We start from the raw sequence: 17069 nt of genomic DNA, 5'->3' as shown, positions 1-17069 counted from the left end.
GCTAGGATCCTTTTTCTTCCTATAAGCCACACAAAAGCCGCCATCCTCAAAAGCGCTCCATAAGACCACTGACCGAAAGGACAAGAGTGGGGCAAAAATGGCTTAGAAATCAACCCATAGAAGGAGCGCGCGCGCACACACACACACACACAAAAAGACCAGACCTATGAGATTTCCAAACCAAAGAATCTTCGCCTTGAGGAAAAGGCAAGTGAAGCTTCAAAAAGCTGAGCAAAGAAATGAATTCCTCAAATTCATTGTCCGAAAGGTTCCGCCGACAAGGAGGAGACCAAACGATGGTTTTGCAGGAAGATGGGCCAACCTGACATAAGAGACAACTAACCACTTGCTCTAAAAGCTCAAACTGATAGAGCGTGGCGAATCAATCCCTTTATCTCACAGCCTAGGCCCCACATCCCATGAGTTAGGTCCTCGGCCGAACCCCCCTCGTGGCCCCCACATCACATGGGTTCCGCCTCACACGGGCCGCCCACCTCAAGTGTGCTCCCGCATACCACAGGCTACCCCACTCGAGCCCGGTGTGAAAATGTCCATGCATTAATTACCCCTGATGAGGAGTCTCGAACACGAGACCTCCTGCTTTGATACCACTTTGATGCAGCACAACTAACAACTTACTCTAAAAGCTTGAACTGATAAAGCGTAGCGAATCAATCCATTTATCGCATAGCCTAGGCCCCACAACTCATGGGTTAGGTCCTCGACCGAACCCCCCTCATGGGCCCCACATCACATGGGTTCCGCCTCACATGGGCCGCCCATCCCTAGTGTGCCCTCACATCCCACAAGCCACCCCACTCAAGCCCATTGTGAAAATGCCCCTGCATTACCACCCTAGAAAAAAGATCCCTTAAAGGTCCATCTCCATACCAAATATCGAGCCAAAAGTGAATACGATTTCCCCTTCCCAAAGAAAACAAGATTCCCACATGGAATTTATGCTCGATGGCGACAATAGCCTTCCAAACATTGAACGCGCGGTAAAGAGAAGAAGGTTTTATGCTCCAACCACCTGTTTGAGTACCATATTTGGAAACTAGAAGTTTCCTCTACAACTTGCCCACTTCAGAGCCGAACCTCAAATGCCACTCTCCAAGAAGAGTGACATTCATAAGAGCCAAGCTTTTAAAACTCACTCCTACCTCAATAACCACCTTGCACATTTCATCCAATTTAAGCAAATTGAACTTCATTCCATCTTCAGCCCCTTTCCATAAGAAGTCTCTTCTCAATTTATTTAGTCTATCCAAAACCGACTTTGGGCATTTGAAGAGAGATTAAATAAATCAACAAGGCCAATTCAATAAGAATCAACCGGCCTCCCAAAGAAAGATAACGATGCTTCCAACTTGATAATTTTCTTTCAATTCTCTTGATAACCTTGTCCCATAGGTGTTTCGCCGGTTTTCCTATGCATAGAGGCAGCCCAAGGTACGATGATGAGAAGGATCCTCTTTTGCACCCAAAGGTATTGGCCAAATATTGGAGATCATCAGGAGACACATGAATTCCTAACATTTCGCTTTTGGAGACATTAACACTTAAGCCTGAAACTACTTCAAAGCAAACCATGATTTTTTGAAAGTTATCAACTAAAGAGAAATTTGCGTCGCAAAAGAGAATCGTATCATCTACATATTGAAGATAACTATAACTTGCACCCCTACCCACGTTGCCGCGGATTAGACCATTTTCCTCTGCTTCATGAAACATTCTACTAAAAACTTCCCCGATAAGGCGATAACAACGAAAAGATATGAAGATAAAGGGTCACCCTGTTTAATACCGCAGGAAACTCTGAAGAAGCCAAAAGGTGATCCATTAATCAGGATAGAAAAAAACGTAGATTGAATATAACCTCTCCACTTAATGTCGCAACCAAGTCTTTCGAGCATATAATCCAAGAATTTCCAGTCTACATGATCATAAGCCTTCTCAATATCTAACTTGCAGACTATTCCACTCTTCCCTTCTCTCTGTCTTGAGTTATTCGTGGGCTATGAGAGCAGAGTCAAGGATCCATCTACTTGCTATGAAAGTGCTTTGATTTTCTGAAATCAATGTGGATAAAACTCTTATAGACCTTAGGGTAACAACTTTGGCAAGGATTTTATATGGTTTCCTAATTAGACTTATTGGTCTAAAATCTTTCAGCAAATCTGCCCCTTCAATTTTTGGAATAAGGGCTATGAAGGTGGCTCCAAGGTCCTTAAAGAGGCAGCTTCTAGCATAGAATTTTGTTAAGAAGTCCATAATTTCGCTCCCAACTGTCGACCAGAATTTCTAAAAGAACATCATTAGAAACCATTGGGGTCAGGAGTTTTATCACCACACATTGAGTCGAGGGCCAATTTAACCTCTTCCTTTGAGAAAGGATTTTCAAGAGAAATCATGTCCTTTACACAAAGGCAAGGAAAATGAAGAGTGTCCGATTTTCAAGAGAAATCATGTCCTTTACACAAAGGCAAGGAAAATGAAGAGTGTCCAACCTCAGTCTCCTCTAATTCCCGCGAGAGAGAAAAATCCTATAAACGCAAACAATGGCTTTGCAAATTTGATCATTTTCCATGGTTCTAACACCATTTTACCACTAGGTTACTTATTTTGTTAACTCAGCCTCGTGCACTAGACATATTGTGAAAGAACCACGCGTTCTTATCACCTTCCTTCAACCACAAGGCTCTAAAACTGCTCTCTCGAGATTATCTGCATTCGATAGATGACCTGCTTCTTCCAAATCAAAGTCATGAATTTTTGCTAAAATGGATTCAAATTCTGCTTCTCTAACACCCAAAACCTCTTTTGTCCAAAGCTAAATGAGCTTGCGGCTCAATCATAACGCTACATAACCCACAACTTCAAAGGAAGACCACCATTCCGAAATCAACTCCTTGAAACCATCAATTTCCAATCATGCCAACTCAAATCTGAATGGATGATGTCCCCAATTATCATCATTTACTTCTAAAATAATCGGTCTGTGATCAGAGATAATTATTGGCAGACCTCGTTGAGAGATTAACGGGAATATATCCAAACGTGAGAGAGTAGCTTATGATTGATTGTTGGACCAAGTGAATTTAGCACCCCCTAAAGTGAGGTCGATAAGATCATGAGAAGCAACCCAATCTGAGAAGTTCTGCATGTTGCTGGTCACTTGACCCCCTTTAGATTTTTAGTAAGAAAAACGTATAGTCTGACTAGTTTCAAATTTTTAGATTCTAAAACACCCCTCTATAACTCTAGCTCTATGTTTATGCCATCCCTCATCTTGTCAATCAAAACCATTTCATTTGCAAACAACTTACACCATGGGATCTCTCCCTGCAAGTGCCTCATTAACCCATCCATAACTAATGTGAAAATATATGGGCTCAATGCCAACTACCGGTGCAAGGCCACAGTAATTTGGAACTCGCCTCTCCACTAGTGGCCCTCATATTTATTATTGTTCCTCATACATATCCTTGATGATGTTGATATATCCTCTAGAAGCTCTTGTTTATGCTGCTTGTTTATGTTGATATATCCTCATACATATCCTTAATGATGTTGATATATCCTCTAGAAGCTCTTGTTTATGTTAATTTGGAACTCGCCTCTCCACTAGTGGCCCTCATATTTGTTATTGTTCCTCATACATATCCTTAATGATGTTGATATATCCTCTAGAAGCTCTTTTCTTTCTCAACACTCACTAGATTAACTCTCTAGGGACCTTATCTTAAGCTTTTTCTAAGTCCATAAAGACCATATGGACATTCTTCCTCCTCTCCCTATATTTCTTCATTAATTGTCTTAGTAGGAAAATAGCCTCAATGGTAGATCTCGCAAAAATGAAAGCAAGCCGATTTTTTGATATATTAATCATGTGCCTTAGTCTTTTGCTCAATCACTCTCCCAAATATTCATATTATGGCTCATAAGTTTAATCCCATTATAGTTAGTGCAGCTCTTATGTCTCCTTTATTCTTATAATATATATATATATATATATATATATATATCCAAAAACTAATTCCAAATTAGGAATAGAACAATTGTTCTTTTCTTTTTGTTGTTCCCTCTTTTCTGTTTTTTTCTAAACATTTCAAGAGATCCATTAATGTTCATCACATGTTGTGTTGCAGTTATTTCTAGATATATTTATTTCATGACTTTCATTGTTATTAGTGTATAATTTTGTTGATTGAAGCGATTTGGGCGAATAGATATATTTATTTCATGTTCATTATTAACCAAACTGATTAATTGTTAGTTTATAATTTTGTTGATTAATTTTGATTGGGACTGACAACTCTAGATTTTAAATGCAACTTGAGGGCAATGATCTAATACTAACAAGGGATTCTGTATCAATAACGATGGCCATAACAATTACCACCATTACTGATATGGGTATCAGCCGATACGGGGGCGTAACGACAGTTACAACCCCCATAACGGTTGGATTTTATTTTTTATTTTTTGCAAAAAAAAATTCCGAAAAGAAAAAAAAAAAACTAAGAAAATCTAGAATAATGTAAATTTCCAAATATGTATTTTTTTAACATGCTTATGGTAGCATAATAGTCCACTCTTTGGTGAGAATGTTGTATCTAGTTATCTGGTGAATTTATGAACATGGTTATGCGTCTCTAATATCTACGCATCACAATCAAACATTATAGAACTAGAAATCAGGGGGGGAAGGCATAATTACTACTTTTTTATTTTTTGAAAAAAAAAAAAAAAGACCCCTCAGAGCTTCTATTCGCCCAAATTGCTACAATCTATGATTTTAATCCTAAAAACTATAGTAAGAATGATTGAATCTATTGTAGAATATTCTAGAAAAGTTTTTGCAATGAGAAAAGTTTAAAATTAAAAAATAAAAAATAAAAAATTTTAAAATTTTAAAAATTTTAAAAATTTTAAAAATTTTAAAAGGAGGAGGAGAAAATGGATTTAAATAATAAAAAAATTGTCGTTTTTCGACCGTTATGGGGTAACTGTCGTTATGCCCTGTAATGGCCGATATGGTCCCAAAAAACCCCATTTCACACCCATATCATGTAACGATCACAGCCAATGTTGTCATATGTGATCGCATAAGCGATTATATGATCACATAAGCACATACCATGGCTCAAATCACATATGACATGCAGGAAGTATGCCATGATTATGTGATGGCATAATCGCATAATCATGGCATACTTTAGTATGCCATGGCATAATGGCTAACAGTCAAGTTTCTTGTAGATTGTAATAAGTTGTAAGTTGCAACTTGTATTGTATGCATCAACTCATCAAGATTCAAGTTATCAATACAATTTCTATATTTGTAGTTTTCAATAATTAATTCTTTCTTAGTGTAACTTGTTAATTATTTAAATTTATTTAGTTATATATAATACAATATAACTCAACATATAAATACAATTTCTATATTTGTAGTTTTCAATAATTAATTCTTTCTTAGTGTAACTTGTTGATTATTTAAATTTGTTTTATTATATATAATACAATATAACTCAACATACAGATGGCCTAATAGTCAAACTACAATGAAATAGGTAAATAAACCCTATCCGATCACTTGTAGTAATTATACATAGTTTTTCTTATTTTTTTAATTTTTTTCTTCTTTTTTCCAATTGTTTTAATTTTCAATCAAAAAATAATAATAAATAAATAAATCCATAAACCTAAGCGATTGCTTATGCGATTTTATACGATTTGACAACCTTGGTCATGGCCATTACCTATACATATTAGCCTCTATGACCATAACGTAACAGATACAAAACACCTTGGATACTTGGCACCTGTGCAAAACAACCAAGTAAGAACACGTTTCTTGATAAACCATTACTGCCCAAGCAAATTAGGCTTATGCATGATTAGTGCTTTCCATTACTATTTTTCTAGCTTATGAGCAATTAGGATAATCATAGTTTTCTGGCTTGGGCTGATGGTATACAACAAGATGCTAAAAGATTCATTGATACATGAAGAAAGATAAAGTCAACAACTAATTAACTAAAAAGAAAAATGAAGCTCCATAGGAATGAACCGTGCATATATTCAACTGGCAAGTGGCATTCACTTTTTCATTGAAAAAAAAAAAAAAGTGCCATTACTCTTTTGAGGGAAAAATACCTGCTCGGCTGGGAACGATGGCATCAGTTTCACCAATGTTTTTTTGAGGCTGTGCAGAACACTCATCTGAAACTGTTCCAAGTTTAAGCTTAGATGATATCTTGAGGTACCCTTCCATGTTGCCTGATGCACATATAAGTTGTAAAATGTCCAGGGTTAATCAAACCAGGGGAAATGCTGCCTCCAAAAACCAATAAGTGTTTTTGATTGATTAATGATAGGGCTTTCTTCAGCCAAATGGAAAAACCCGAAAGTCAAAACAAACAAAAAGGCCAATGGCCAAAATGAAAAATACGATAGCAAGAAAGACTGAGAGCCAAAGCAAGTTTCCAGTGGCTCCATCTCAAGTAAAGGAATCGCATCGGCTTCATAACTGATGAAGGAAACGAAACATCAAGCTCCACAGCTAATACCCAAACTTCCTCCAAAATATCCACAAGCTTCCAAGAGTATTCACGAGGAGGCCACTGGATAAAATTCGAGGAATTTCCTTCAACCAGGGGAGTTTGAAATAACATGAAAAAAAAAAAAACAAATATCAGCTTCTGCATCATTCTCCCAATAGAGCTCTTAAACAACCACCCAAATGATCATGCATCAGGCCCTCACCCTGTGGATCATGAGTTTCCAAAGACACTCTTTTCAAAGTTCAATAGAATTGAATAGAATTGAGCCAGTAGGGAGAGCTTTCCAACTTTCAAAAACTTGGGAAAGCCAAGGTTAAAGTGACAAAACTATTTTGTTCCAAAGAATAAAATGAGGAAAGATGTCCAAGAATCTACAGACAGTGTCCAGAGTAATGGATACCATGAAAAAAAAAAATTATTCATATGGTGCTCTGGTATGTTCAATGTATCAAAATATGAGTGTATATGTATCACATGTCAGTTTCAGACATGGTAGCTTTTCAAAGGTCAGATTCACCAAGATGTCCATACAAATATTTAAAATAATAAATAATGAGAAATGCTCACACACAACTAGTTGAACGCACAACTATTTAACCTAATTTAATGATTCATTAATGTTAATAAATGTTAAGTAGATGAGTTATTATCTTGCGCCACTATGGAAAAGGGGTGTGATAATCCACCCCAACCATCAAGTGTGTCACCCCATGTTAGACGTAGGGACTGAAAAATCAGTCACATCCGTAGTTCAGGTGGACCACACGATTGATAACAGTGCACATGGAAAAGCTCACCGTCCAAATTGTTTTCCTTAGTGTGGCCCACTTGAATCTTGTATGGGCCTGATTTTTGGGTCATGGGCATAGCTTTTGGTGTGCCATCTAATCGTTAAAGTGGATTTCACATACTCATCATGGTGGGCCCTGTAAAAATCAAGGGCGGACGTCACTTCCCAATTGTTTCCCTTGGTGTGGCCCACCAGAATCCCAAGCAGGCCTGATTTTTTTGCAGTGAGCCCAACACAGGATTACACATCTAATGGTTAGAGTGAATCTCACATAAACATCATGGTGGACCCTGTCAAAAATCAAGGGAGGGCGTATGGTAAAATTATTAGTTTAAAACGAGAAAGGTCTCAGGTCCAATGGGGTGGACCATGGGTTCAGGTCCAACTAGCAAATAACTTCCAACCTTTCATATGTACATGGCATCCAACCTGTCTAATAGGTTGGCCCATCATGAGCATCACCTTTACCCAGTAACGGCCACTAATTGAGTGGACTAGACTTGTATTTCACTATTTACTATTGTTTAAATTTCTCTTAGCAGTGTGGACCACTTGATGTGTGGATACTACTGACCATTGCACTAGGCCATCCTCGTGGTGGGGCCAAACTATTGGAAGGACTGGATGCCACATGCACTCAATACTTTGGAAGTTAAAATATGGATGCCTTGTAGCTTGTGGTCCAACCGGTTGAACTTAACAACTCCTCTTTTAAGGAATATATATAGCTTTTTTGGGGGAATTGGTGCAAAACAGATGCTCACCCTTGATTTTTGATGGGGCCCACCGTGATGTGTATGTGAGACCCACTCCAACAATTAGATATGTAATCTTATTTTGTGCCAAGAACCAAAAAAAACAGGATGACCGATGATTCCAGTGGGCCACACCAAGGGAAACAATTGGGAGAGAGACGTCCACCCTTGATTTTTATAGGGGCCATCATGATGAGCATGTGCAATCCACTCCAACTATTAGAAGCCACACCAAAAGTTATGCCTGTGACACAAAAATCAAGCCCATATGAGATTCAAGTGGGCCACACCAACGAAGATAATTTGGAGGATGAGCTTTTCTATGTACATCGTTTCCAATCGTGTGGTCCACTTGAACTACGAATGGGGCTGATTTTTGAGGATCGTGTGCGATCGTGTCTTTAGGAGAGAGAGAGAGAGAGAGAGAGAGAGAGAGAGAGAGAGTAGTAGCAGTAATAGAAAGGGAAAGAGAAAAGAAAAGGAGAAAGAGAGTGATGAGGACATCACGTCACGTACACCCTTACGTACGTATTGGAGGAAGCGGGCTACGCCGATTTCCCTGTGGCTAGGCGAGTACCCGTGATAGTGTGGAAGACCCCATGTGCATATGTGAGCATCTGAAAGACCCCACACTAGGAAAATGCACATGGGCTGCTTTATGGAGTGATCTACACCGTTGGATCGGAGGGACGCGACGATCGGGCCATTGGATTGCATGGATCACATGATCAGGCCATCAATCGTTGATCGCCCACATTAGTTTTAGACTTTATCATATTTTAGGATTTAGTTTTTGATTAGTTTATATTTGGACACATTCTGAGTGTTTTAGTTGATTTTGTTTAGACTATGGTTATTTTCGTTAAAGTTCATAAGATGGGGATTTTTGTAATTTTTGAAACTTCTTGGATCTATAAAAAGATGAGGGTGGGTGACCTCTCCCTCATTGAATTTCATGGGTTTTTTCTTTTTTTCTTTTTTTCTTTTTTTTGAGTTCTTGCTTTCTTTTCTCTTCATGCAATTTGAAGATACTTCCATTCGATTTAGAAGGAAGATTGGTGTGAGGCTAATCTTCATCAATAGAGGTGCGAGATTTCCATCTATCCCCACACTATCTTCTCTTTTCTTCCTCATCCAGGTATTTTCTTCAGATTCTTAATTCCCCCATCCCAAATCTTCGTCTTCTCCCAAGACCAACTTTTCTGTACCCATCCCCAATCCAAACCCTAACCGACCTAAACCCATCCTCCCATGCCACACATGTGACCGTACGGCCACACATGTAAAACCCAGCTACTCTTTTTGGTTTCCCACCATCATTATATCAAAACCCCCTTCTTCCATCCCCGAAACCCTGACCCTAAACCTAAATTTCCTACTTTCCCAAATTACCAAACCCTAATTTTCACCCTAGGTTGTATTAGGTTTCTTATTTTGAAATAAACTATATCCTATGCTAATTGGATGTCCCTAAATTCATTAGATCCTAGTTTCTTTTTATTTTAATGATCTTGAGTTACGATTTTGGTAGCTTAGGCTAGGATTATGCATGGTTTTCTTTTGATTTTCATGATATTTGTGACGACTATAGCGATGTTTGTGTTTTTTTATTAAATATCTTAATTCGGCTATTTGATCTCACATGTTACTCAGTTCATGCATCGGTCCTACATCAGAGAGTGAGTTAGAGTTACACTTGTAGTAGAAGAGGGGGATGGGGGGGAGGAGGGGTTACACGATTACAAAAACATAAATTACACAATCTAAAATTCGAAAATATATTCTTAACTTCTTGTCTTGACTCTTAAATGATGTAGACTTGTAGTTAGTCTTCTTCTACTCTTGTTGCTCTTGTAAAAGAACGTAAATTCTTGCCTTTGAACTCTTACTTGATTCTTGAAAGTCAAATCTTATGAATCTTCTTGTAAGTTATAGCTGTATGAATGAATATTATGTAACTAGAGAATGAATATCATAAATAAGAGAATGTAAAAAAAAAAAGGAGTGAGAATTATGAGATGTAGAAAATGAAATTATATCTAGAAACTAGAAAGAGATAGATGTAGAAAATGAAATGTGAGACTTGACTTGAAATTCAATTTCGATGTATTCTTGCTTTACTTTCTTGAATATTGATTGGTACTTGAAAGAAATATGGAGCATGGGCCTTGGAGGCTTCGAATTTGAGAGTTGAAAGATGAAGAATGTAATTATATAAGAGAGAATGAGAGATTTGAGGCTTTGAAAGTGTATGAGAGTATAGAAGAGTTTGAGTGCATGTAGTATGCAAAAAAGAGGGTATGAATGCCTTTTTATAAGGAAAAATGGCTGAATTTTGAAAAATAAAAATAAAAAATTCAAACAGTCAGATTTCTGACCGTTGGCCAATATGTGATCGCATACATCACATATGCGATCACATATTGTCGCATGAGTGGCATATGCAATTGCATATGTGATTTCCATATGTGATTTCCACTCCAGTGTGCGCATATGCCAATGTGCGGTCGCACATGACAACACTGGATGCACTTGATGGTCAGGTAAATTTCATATTAACACCACAATCGGGCAAGCCCCAACCCCTTTTCCAGAGTGACATGAGATAATAACTCCTCTATGTAACATTTGTTAACATTACTAAATCATTAAATTAGGTTAACTGGTTGGACGTACAACCAGTGGTGTGTGAGCACTTCTCATGGATAATATATTTTAAATACTACATTATAATTCATTTATGTATGTGTGTGTGTGTGTGTATTTAAATGTAAAAAGATATCGTAGAAACAAAAGAATGATAAATTAACATAAATAATTCTTTCTTATAACAATTGTTTCTACAAGTGTCAAATGTGTGGATTGACACATGACAACAAGGTATAATGGATGGATTTCAGGATGTTTGTGCAACATTAAATATGGGATTCTCTCATACTTGGAGGCAAATCAAGAAGTGGATAGCATGGCAAAGGGGGCAGTTTCTAAAGATGCTCTTCTTATATAGATTAGGATTCAAGAGAATGAGCAATTGGGGTTTTGTTTCTTGTAATGTCTCTCAGGCTTGTGGTCTCTAAGGTTGGAGTTCTGATCAATCTTCTCTCCTCCATCCATAGTTTTCTTTTCGCCTTTTAATAAAACGTGAAGCTACCCATCAAAAGAAATAATTTTGAAGAATTGTTATGTGATTTCTCAATAAATTAGACATCAATCATGATCATAATAAGGTAAATCACATCTAAGTACTGAAAATTATGTCATATAAATGCTTCCATTCACCATTTGACTTGCTAAAAAATGAGGGCTCAACTTCTATTCTTATTAATGGAAAGTACATCAATGATTTCTTGGATCCTTCAAATATTATCATATTGAGTCGGACATTCAAATACTCAGAGAAGATAAGGGGCCCTCTCTCAAGTTGATATTCCCTATTCACTTTTTACAATCTTTCTTCCCCTCTCCCCCGCCTCCCTCTAGGCTTGAAATCCAAAGAGTTCCAAGCCAAACCCTAGTTTCAAACTCTAGAGCTAGGCAAGTTATTTAGGGTTAAGAGCAGACCATGGAAATTAGAGTACAAATCTAACTTGAGAGCTAGGCGAGTTTACCAATTTTGTTGTTGAGAAATATCTTAACATAACTATACCTACTAGTTATAACCAGTGTTTTCGGTAGCACTCGTAGCATTGAGCTAGCGTACGCTACGTAACGTAGCTGAAACGCTACGTAGCATATGTAGGTGGCGTAGCTCCCTAGTAGAGTAAGCTACAAGGCACGTAGCGTAAGCTACAGAGCATGTAGTGTACGCAACAAGTAGTGTATGCAAACCTAAAATCTCCTTTTTCTTTTAAGTTTTTCTTCTATGCTAGTTCAATACCTATTTTAAAATAGTGGCAACTCATCCCCATTACACGTGGCACTACATTAGACCAATCTAGATCATCTAAATTGTGGTCCATATCGTGAATAGAGCACTTAGATAAATCCAAACCATCCATATTGTGGTCTATATCGTGAATTTGTGATGTTTCAATAAATAAATAAAAGGAGGTTACACTTAGAGATGTCTGAAGGCAAAGAGACGAAGAATTTTTGCATTGAAATATGTGGTTGACAATCTAGATTCACCGTTTTTTTTTTAAAAAAAATAAATAAATAAATAAAAACCTCATAGGAATTATGCACTTTGTAAATTTTATCATATTTTTCTATTATTTTAATTAAAAAAATATCAAGTATCGTGTAGCTTACACTATACGCTATACACTATGTAGCTTACGCTACACGCTATAGAGGGCCAAACACTACGCTATACGCTATGCGCTATTTAAAACACTGGTTATAACCAAACCTTGTTACTCCAATCCTTGGCATACCTATATCCTGAGAACTTGCATATGGAGTTTAGAAGATGTCCCATACAGACATAACCGGATGATGTCGTACTCTACACTCATACACTTATAATAGAGACATGGATTGCATCCAGCAGGGCATTGGACACACTCCATCCAGCGCCAATAAAAAAGCACCACGTGCGTGTCAGGACCCACGATGAAAAAAGTAAAGATCCCCCAGCATGAAATGACGATTTTTCCCTTTTCGCTTGGGTCCCATTCCTGTACATGCACACATGGCACTTTTTCATTGGCACTAGACCGGGTGCATCTCACACCTAGCTGGACACAATCAACGATCTTATAATGGTAACAAAGTACCCAAGCACTATGGTGTTGAGTGCATTGACCACTTCTACAAGTTACGGAAATATAAAGCCATATCGGGTAATGGGTAGAACTATAGAGGAATTGACGTGTAACTTGGCTGCAGCTCAAACTTAGAAGTTCTTAGCTCATATTAATTAAAGAATGAATTTCAAAGAAGTTAGATAATATACTACACATAATTTACTAATTATATATACACATCCACAAAATCCAGCATCTCACTAGTTGGTCCCCAGACTGGGTAGAGGGTTGATGTCAAATGGGCAGCTGTATGGCAAATTGTTTCCAACCAACCATGATAAAGCCAACCACAAATACCTGAGGCAAAGCTATGATGATGATGATGACGATTCCAGATATGATGGACACATTATTAATAAAGTGAATGCATTCTATTCACTATACAAATATAAAAAGTTCATTAATATAAAGTAAAAAAGCTAACAATAATACTGTTTACTATCCCTGGTGTAGCAGGGCTGTAGCACACCTAGTGGTTCATTCAGGTTAAATTGGCAGTTCCACTTTGATGATTTTAGACCAACTTTTATTGCACACTGACAGCGAAGGCCGGTTATGGTGCCTTTAAGAACTCATACTCAGGCTTGCAGAGGGCAGTCAGACACAGCATGAACTCGTTCTCTGTTGGGCCTTTTCAATTATGGTGGTATGTCACTAGACCATTTGTTTCGGTTTTTTGGGATATCCCTGACCGTCAATTTGGTGGAGTAAAAACAAATGAAAGGGGGTTTTTCACAAACAAACAAACAGCAAACTAAAACAGGAAAGAGTTTTATGCCATCATTGGTAATTGTTTTTTCACTAACCACAGAATGTAACCTTTTTTTTTTTTTTGTCATTTATCGCCGCCAACCAAGCCTCTCAAAACTCAACGTAAGAACAATAGCAAGGCCTACATAAACAATTAAATTAGTAGTCTATAAACAAGAAAAAAGGAAAGATGTCGCTTTTATGCGCAACCTGGGCATACAGGAAGGGGTCTCTGATCATCCTCTCTTCTCTGCGTTCTTCATCTTCGGGATCGCCAATCCCTTTGGACAGAGTCACCAAATGCCTTGGTGGATGGAAGGCTTCCCACCTATTTTTTTCTGGGAGACTCGAGCTGATTTGATCTAGCCTTTCCAGTCTGCACTTGTTTAGATCCAATTCCTTCCTATTACCCAAGCTCTGTTTATCCATGGTAAAAAGGCAAATGACAAGTTTTCTTGGGGTTAACTCCATTCACTCAATTGGTTGAGATCCAATCTGCAAACCAAAAGATGAGGGAGGCTTAGTCATCCTTCCCTTAAGAAAACTCTGCCAAGGCTTGCCTCATCAAACAATTCTGGAAAATCCTCAATGGCCTTTGGTGTAGGTGGGTTAATAAAAAGTATGTCAAGGATGTTTCTATTTGGAACATCCACCTCCAGTCCATGGCTTCATGGGCTTGGCACAGTATCTCAGGGGTCCAGGATCTAGTTAAGCCTCACACTAAGTTTATTATGGGGAATGGGAATCTAACCGATTTCTAGTTTAACCCTGGCTTGGTCCTCTCTCTCTTTTGATCATTTTGGGTTCCACACCATCTAGGCTTGGGATGGGTAAGGACATTTGTGTCAATGCTTTTATCCGTGAAAATAGATAGTGATTTCCCCCTCCCTCAGTCCACCTAATTGAAATTATCAATGAAGCTCTTTAGCTAAGCCTTCTTCAGGTGGATGATGGAATTTTGTGGACCCATCATCCCAATGTTAGATGACTTTCAAATCTATTGTGGAGGCCTGTCAGACCAATTCTTCTCTGATCCCCTACGTTGACCTTATATGGTTTAAAGGTATTCCTAAACACTCAATCTTAGCAGGGTTTTGTGTGTGTGTGTGTGAGAGAGATCCTTTTAGTCCCGAATTTATTGATCATCCTCTCTTGGCTGTTTACTAGATTTGGGAGCACATTCTCTCCAAATTAGGCATCCTTCATGTTTCGGATTCCCCCATTCTTCAATATATTCAAGGTTTTATCAAGTCTCTAGTTGACATGGTTAGTAACCACATCAGTAAGCTTTGCTTTCCTGCCTTGTCCCAGAACTGCTGGAGGGAAATGAACAACTGAATCTTTAATCATTAGCCCTACCAAAAAAAGAGGTACTAAGGAATATCCTTTGGGAGATCAAATCCAAGGCCATTTTTCATTGGTATGCAAATAGGTCGGATGTCCCCTACTGTCATTTCTGCTTGTTGGGATCTCCCCACTTACTACCTCCTCCTAATTCTCATCAGGATCCCTTTGACTTCTCTTATTCCCACCTTGATGACCCCACTTAGGAATATCCTCTGGGAGATCAAATCTAAGGCCATTTTCATTGGTTTGCAAATAGGTCGGATGTCCCTTTGACTGCTTGGCCGTGGTTACTAATACAACCATAGCTTTCTGGGCTATGCTATATATATATAAGCCATAGCAAAAAGGTTATATATAAGCCATAGCAAAAATAACCTTTTAAAGCTTGCTAATGTTCCCTCTTCACATGATATTATGCTTTTATCATCTATTGTGATGGGGACATCGTGCACACGCCCCCTCTACGAACATATTCGAGGAGGAGGCGAGCCCTACTTTCAATTTGGATCAACGACGACATCTTTGGAGGACCTCATAATTAGGGGGCTGCATTATGGAGCATTGGAGTGGACCTGATCATCATATAGATTCTACCGTCGAATCTCATGATCGTGGCCCACTACTTTAGATGATCTAGAATTTTGAGTTTTGACTATTTTTGTTATTAGAAACATCATAAACGGCTTTGATTGCTTAAGTTAGTTATTTTATTTGCTTTAGCTTTGGTATTAGTGTGCGCACATGGCGCAAGGGTAATTTTGTTTTTTTTTTTTGGTTTAGGGTTTTCTTATAAATAAAGCAATGCCATGTAGGTATTCTCATTGATATTTTATGAAAAAAAATTCCTGCATTTCTTCCTCTCTCTCTTTGGGTTGAATAATCGAATTGGGTGTGAAGCTCTCCCTTCCTCGAAGGGTTAACTACCGTGGTGCGAAGCTACATCCGCTCCAAATCATCTCCACGCATCACCTCCATCACCCTTTACATCCCTTTCACCATCAGTTTAACCCTTTTTAGCATCAATGTTTTCTCTTATAGCAATGCACAAACAAATTTTCAGATTCTGACCCATCTGAGGGGCTGAAACTTCGTCGGAGTACTACACACAAACCATGTGCCGGATAAACGTGAGATTTGGTATGGAGACAGCCCATCCCTAGTCGATCCTAGCATAGAAGTCGGTTTCCGACTTTGTGGGCCCCACACACGTGCGGACGACCTGTCACACACGTGCGTCTAGGCCCATCTACTGTCCAACGCGCGTGGCTCATCCCAGGTTCTCTTTTTCCTCTATTTCCTTCTCTTTTTCCTAGAAAAAAACTCCTTAATCCAAATCCCTAACTCTAAAGAATCTCAAATCTCAATTATCCCCAATTTTCAAACCCTAGATTTTCCCCTAAATTGAAACTTACTGAATCTCTTGAGTTGGGAACAATCGTTTGCAAGAATGGATGATTCTTACACTCATTTGGGCTTGTTTGGCTTATAATTTTATTTGGTCCATTCCTAAAATTGTGTAGGCTTGGACCCCCATAGATCCCCATTTTTGAATGTTTAATAGTATGTAGGATGTGGAATTTTGTGACTGTTTAAAATTGGTATAATCTCAAGCTTGATCTCTTGCATTCCATATTTAATTTCATATCCTGCATCATATTGAGGTGGCAAGCCCATTCTAGCTCTCCCTAGCCCAGGGAGTGGACCTCATTTTTCTTCTCCCCAGCCCAAGGAGTGGACCTCATTTTTCTTCTCCCTAGCCCGAGTATGGTCTTTTTTTCTTTTCCCTTTGCCTACTTTAGTCCCTTGTATCCTTTGTTGTAATTTTCAGAGCCTTTGGCCTCCTAGTTCGTAATAAATTATTTTCTTGCCCGCAAAGGGAAAAGAGAGAGAGAGAGAGAGATGCCACTTTTCCAACCTCAGAAAGTGTTTTCCAAATTCCCTTCAAAAATGCATTCCAAATTCCCTTCAAAAATGCATTCCAAATTCCCTTGAGCAGGGAATAAGATCCAAGGGTGCATTTGGATACATCATCAATTAGATTGCAATAACTGATCTAGAAAAATTAAAATGAGCAAATTGCGATTAGTTTCTTAGCATTCTTATTGAG

At 38.3% G+C, this 17069-nt stretch overlaps 1 protein-coding gene across 2 annotated transcripts in view; it reads right to left on the bottom strand.

Annotated features, from left to right (window-relative positions):
- Window positions 1-17069, bottom strand: part of LOC131243093 (autophagy protein 5) — a 50928-nt gene that overhangs the window by 7924 nt on the left and 25935 nt on the right. For both annotated transcript variants that reach the window (XM_058242188.1, XM_058242187.1), the window contains one exon: window positions 6166-6288. In XM_058242188.1, coding sequence (XP_058098171.1) covers window positions 6166-6288 — 123 coding nt within the window. The remainder of the gene's footprint in view (window positions 1-6165; window positions 6289-17069) is intronic.

Source organism: Magnolia sinica, chromosome 4 (assembly GCF_029962835.1).
Source record: "Magnolia sinica isolate HGM2019 chromosome 4, MsV1, whole genome shotgun sequence".
Taxonomy (NCBI): domain Eukaryota; kingdom Viridiplantae; phylum Streptophyta; class Magnoliopsida; order Magnoliales; family Magnoliaceae; genus Magnolia; species Magnolia sinica.
This window is presented reverse-complemented; position numbering and strand designations above follow the sequence as displayed.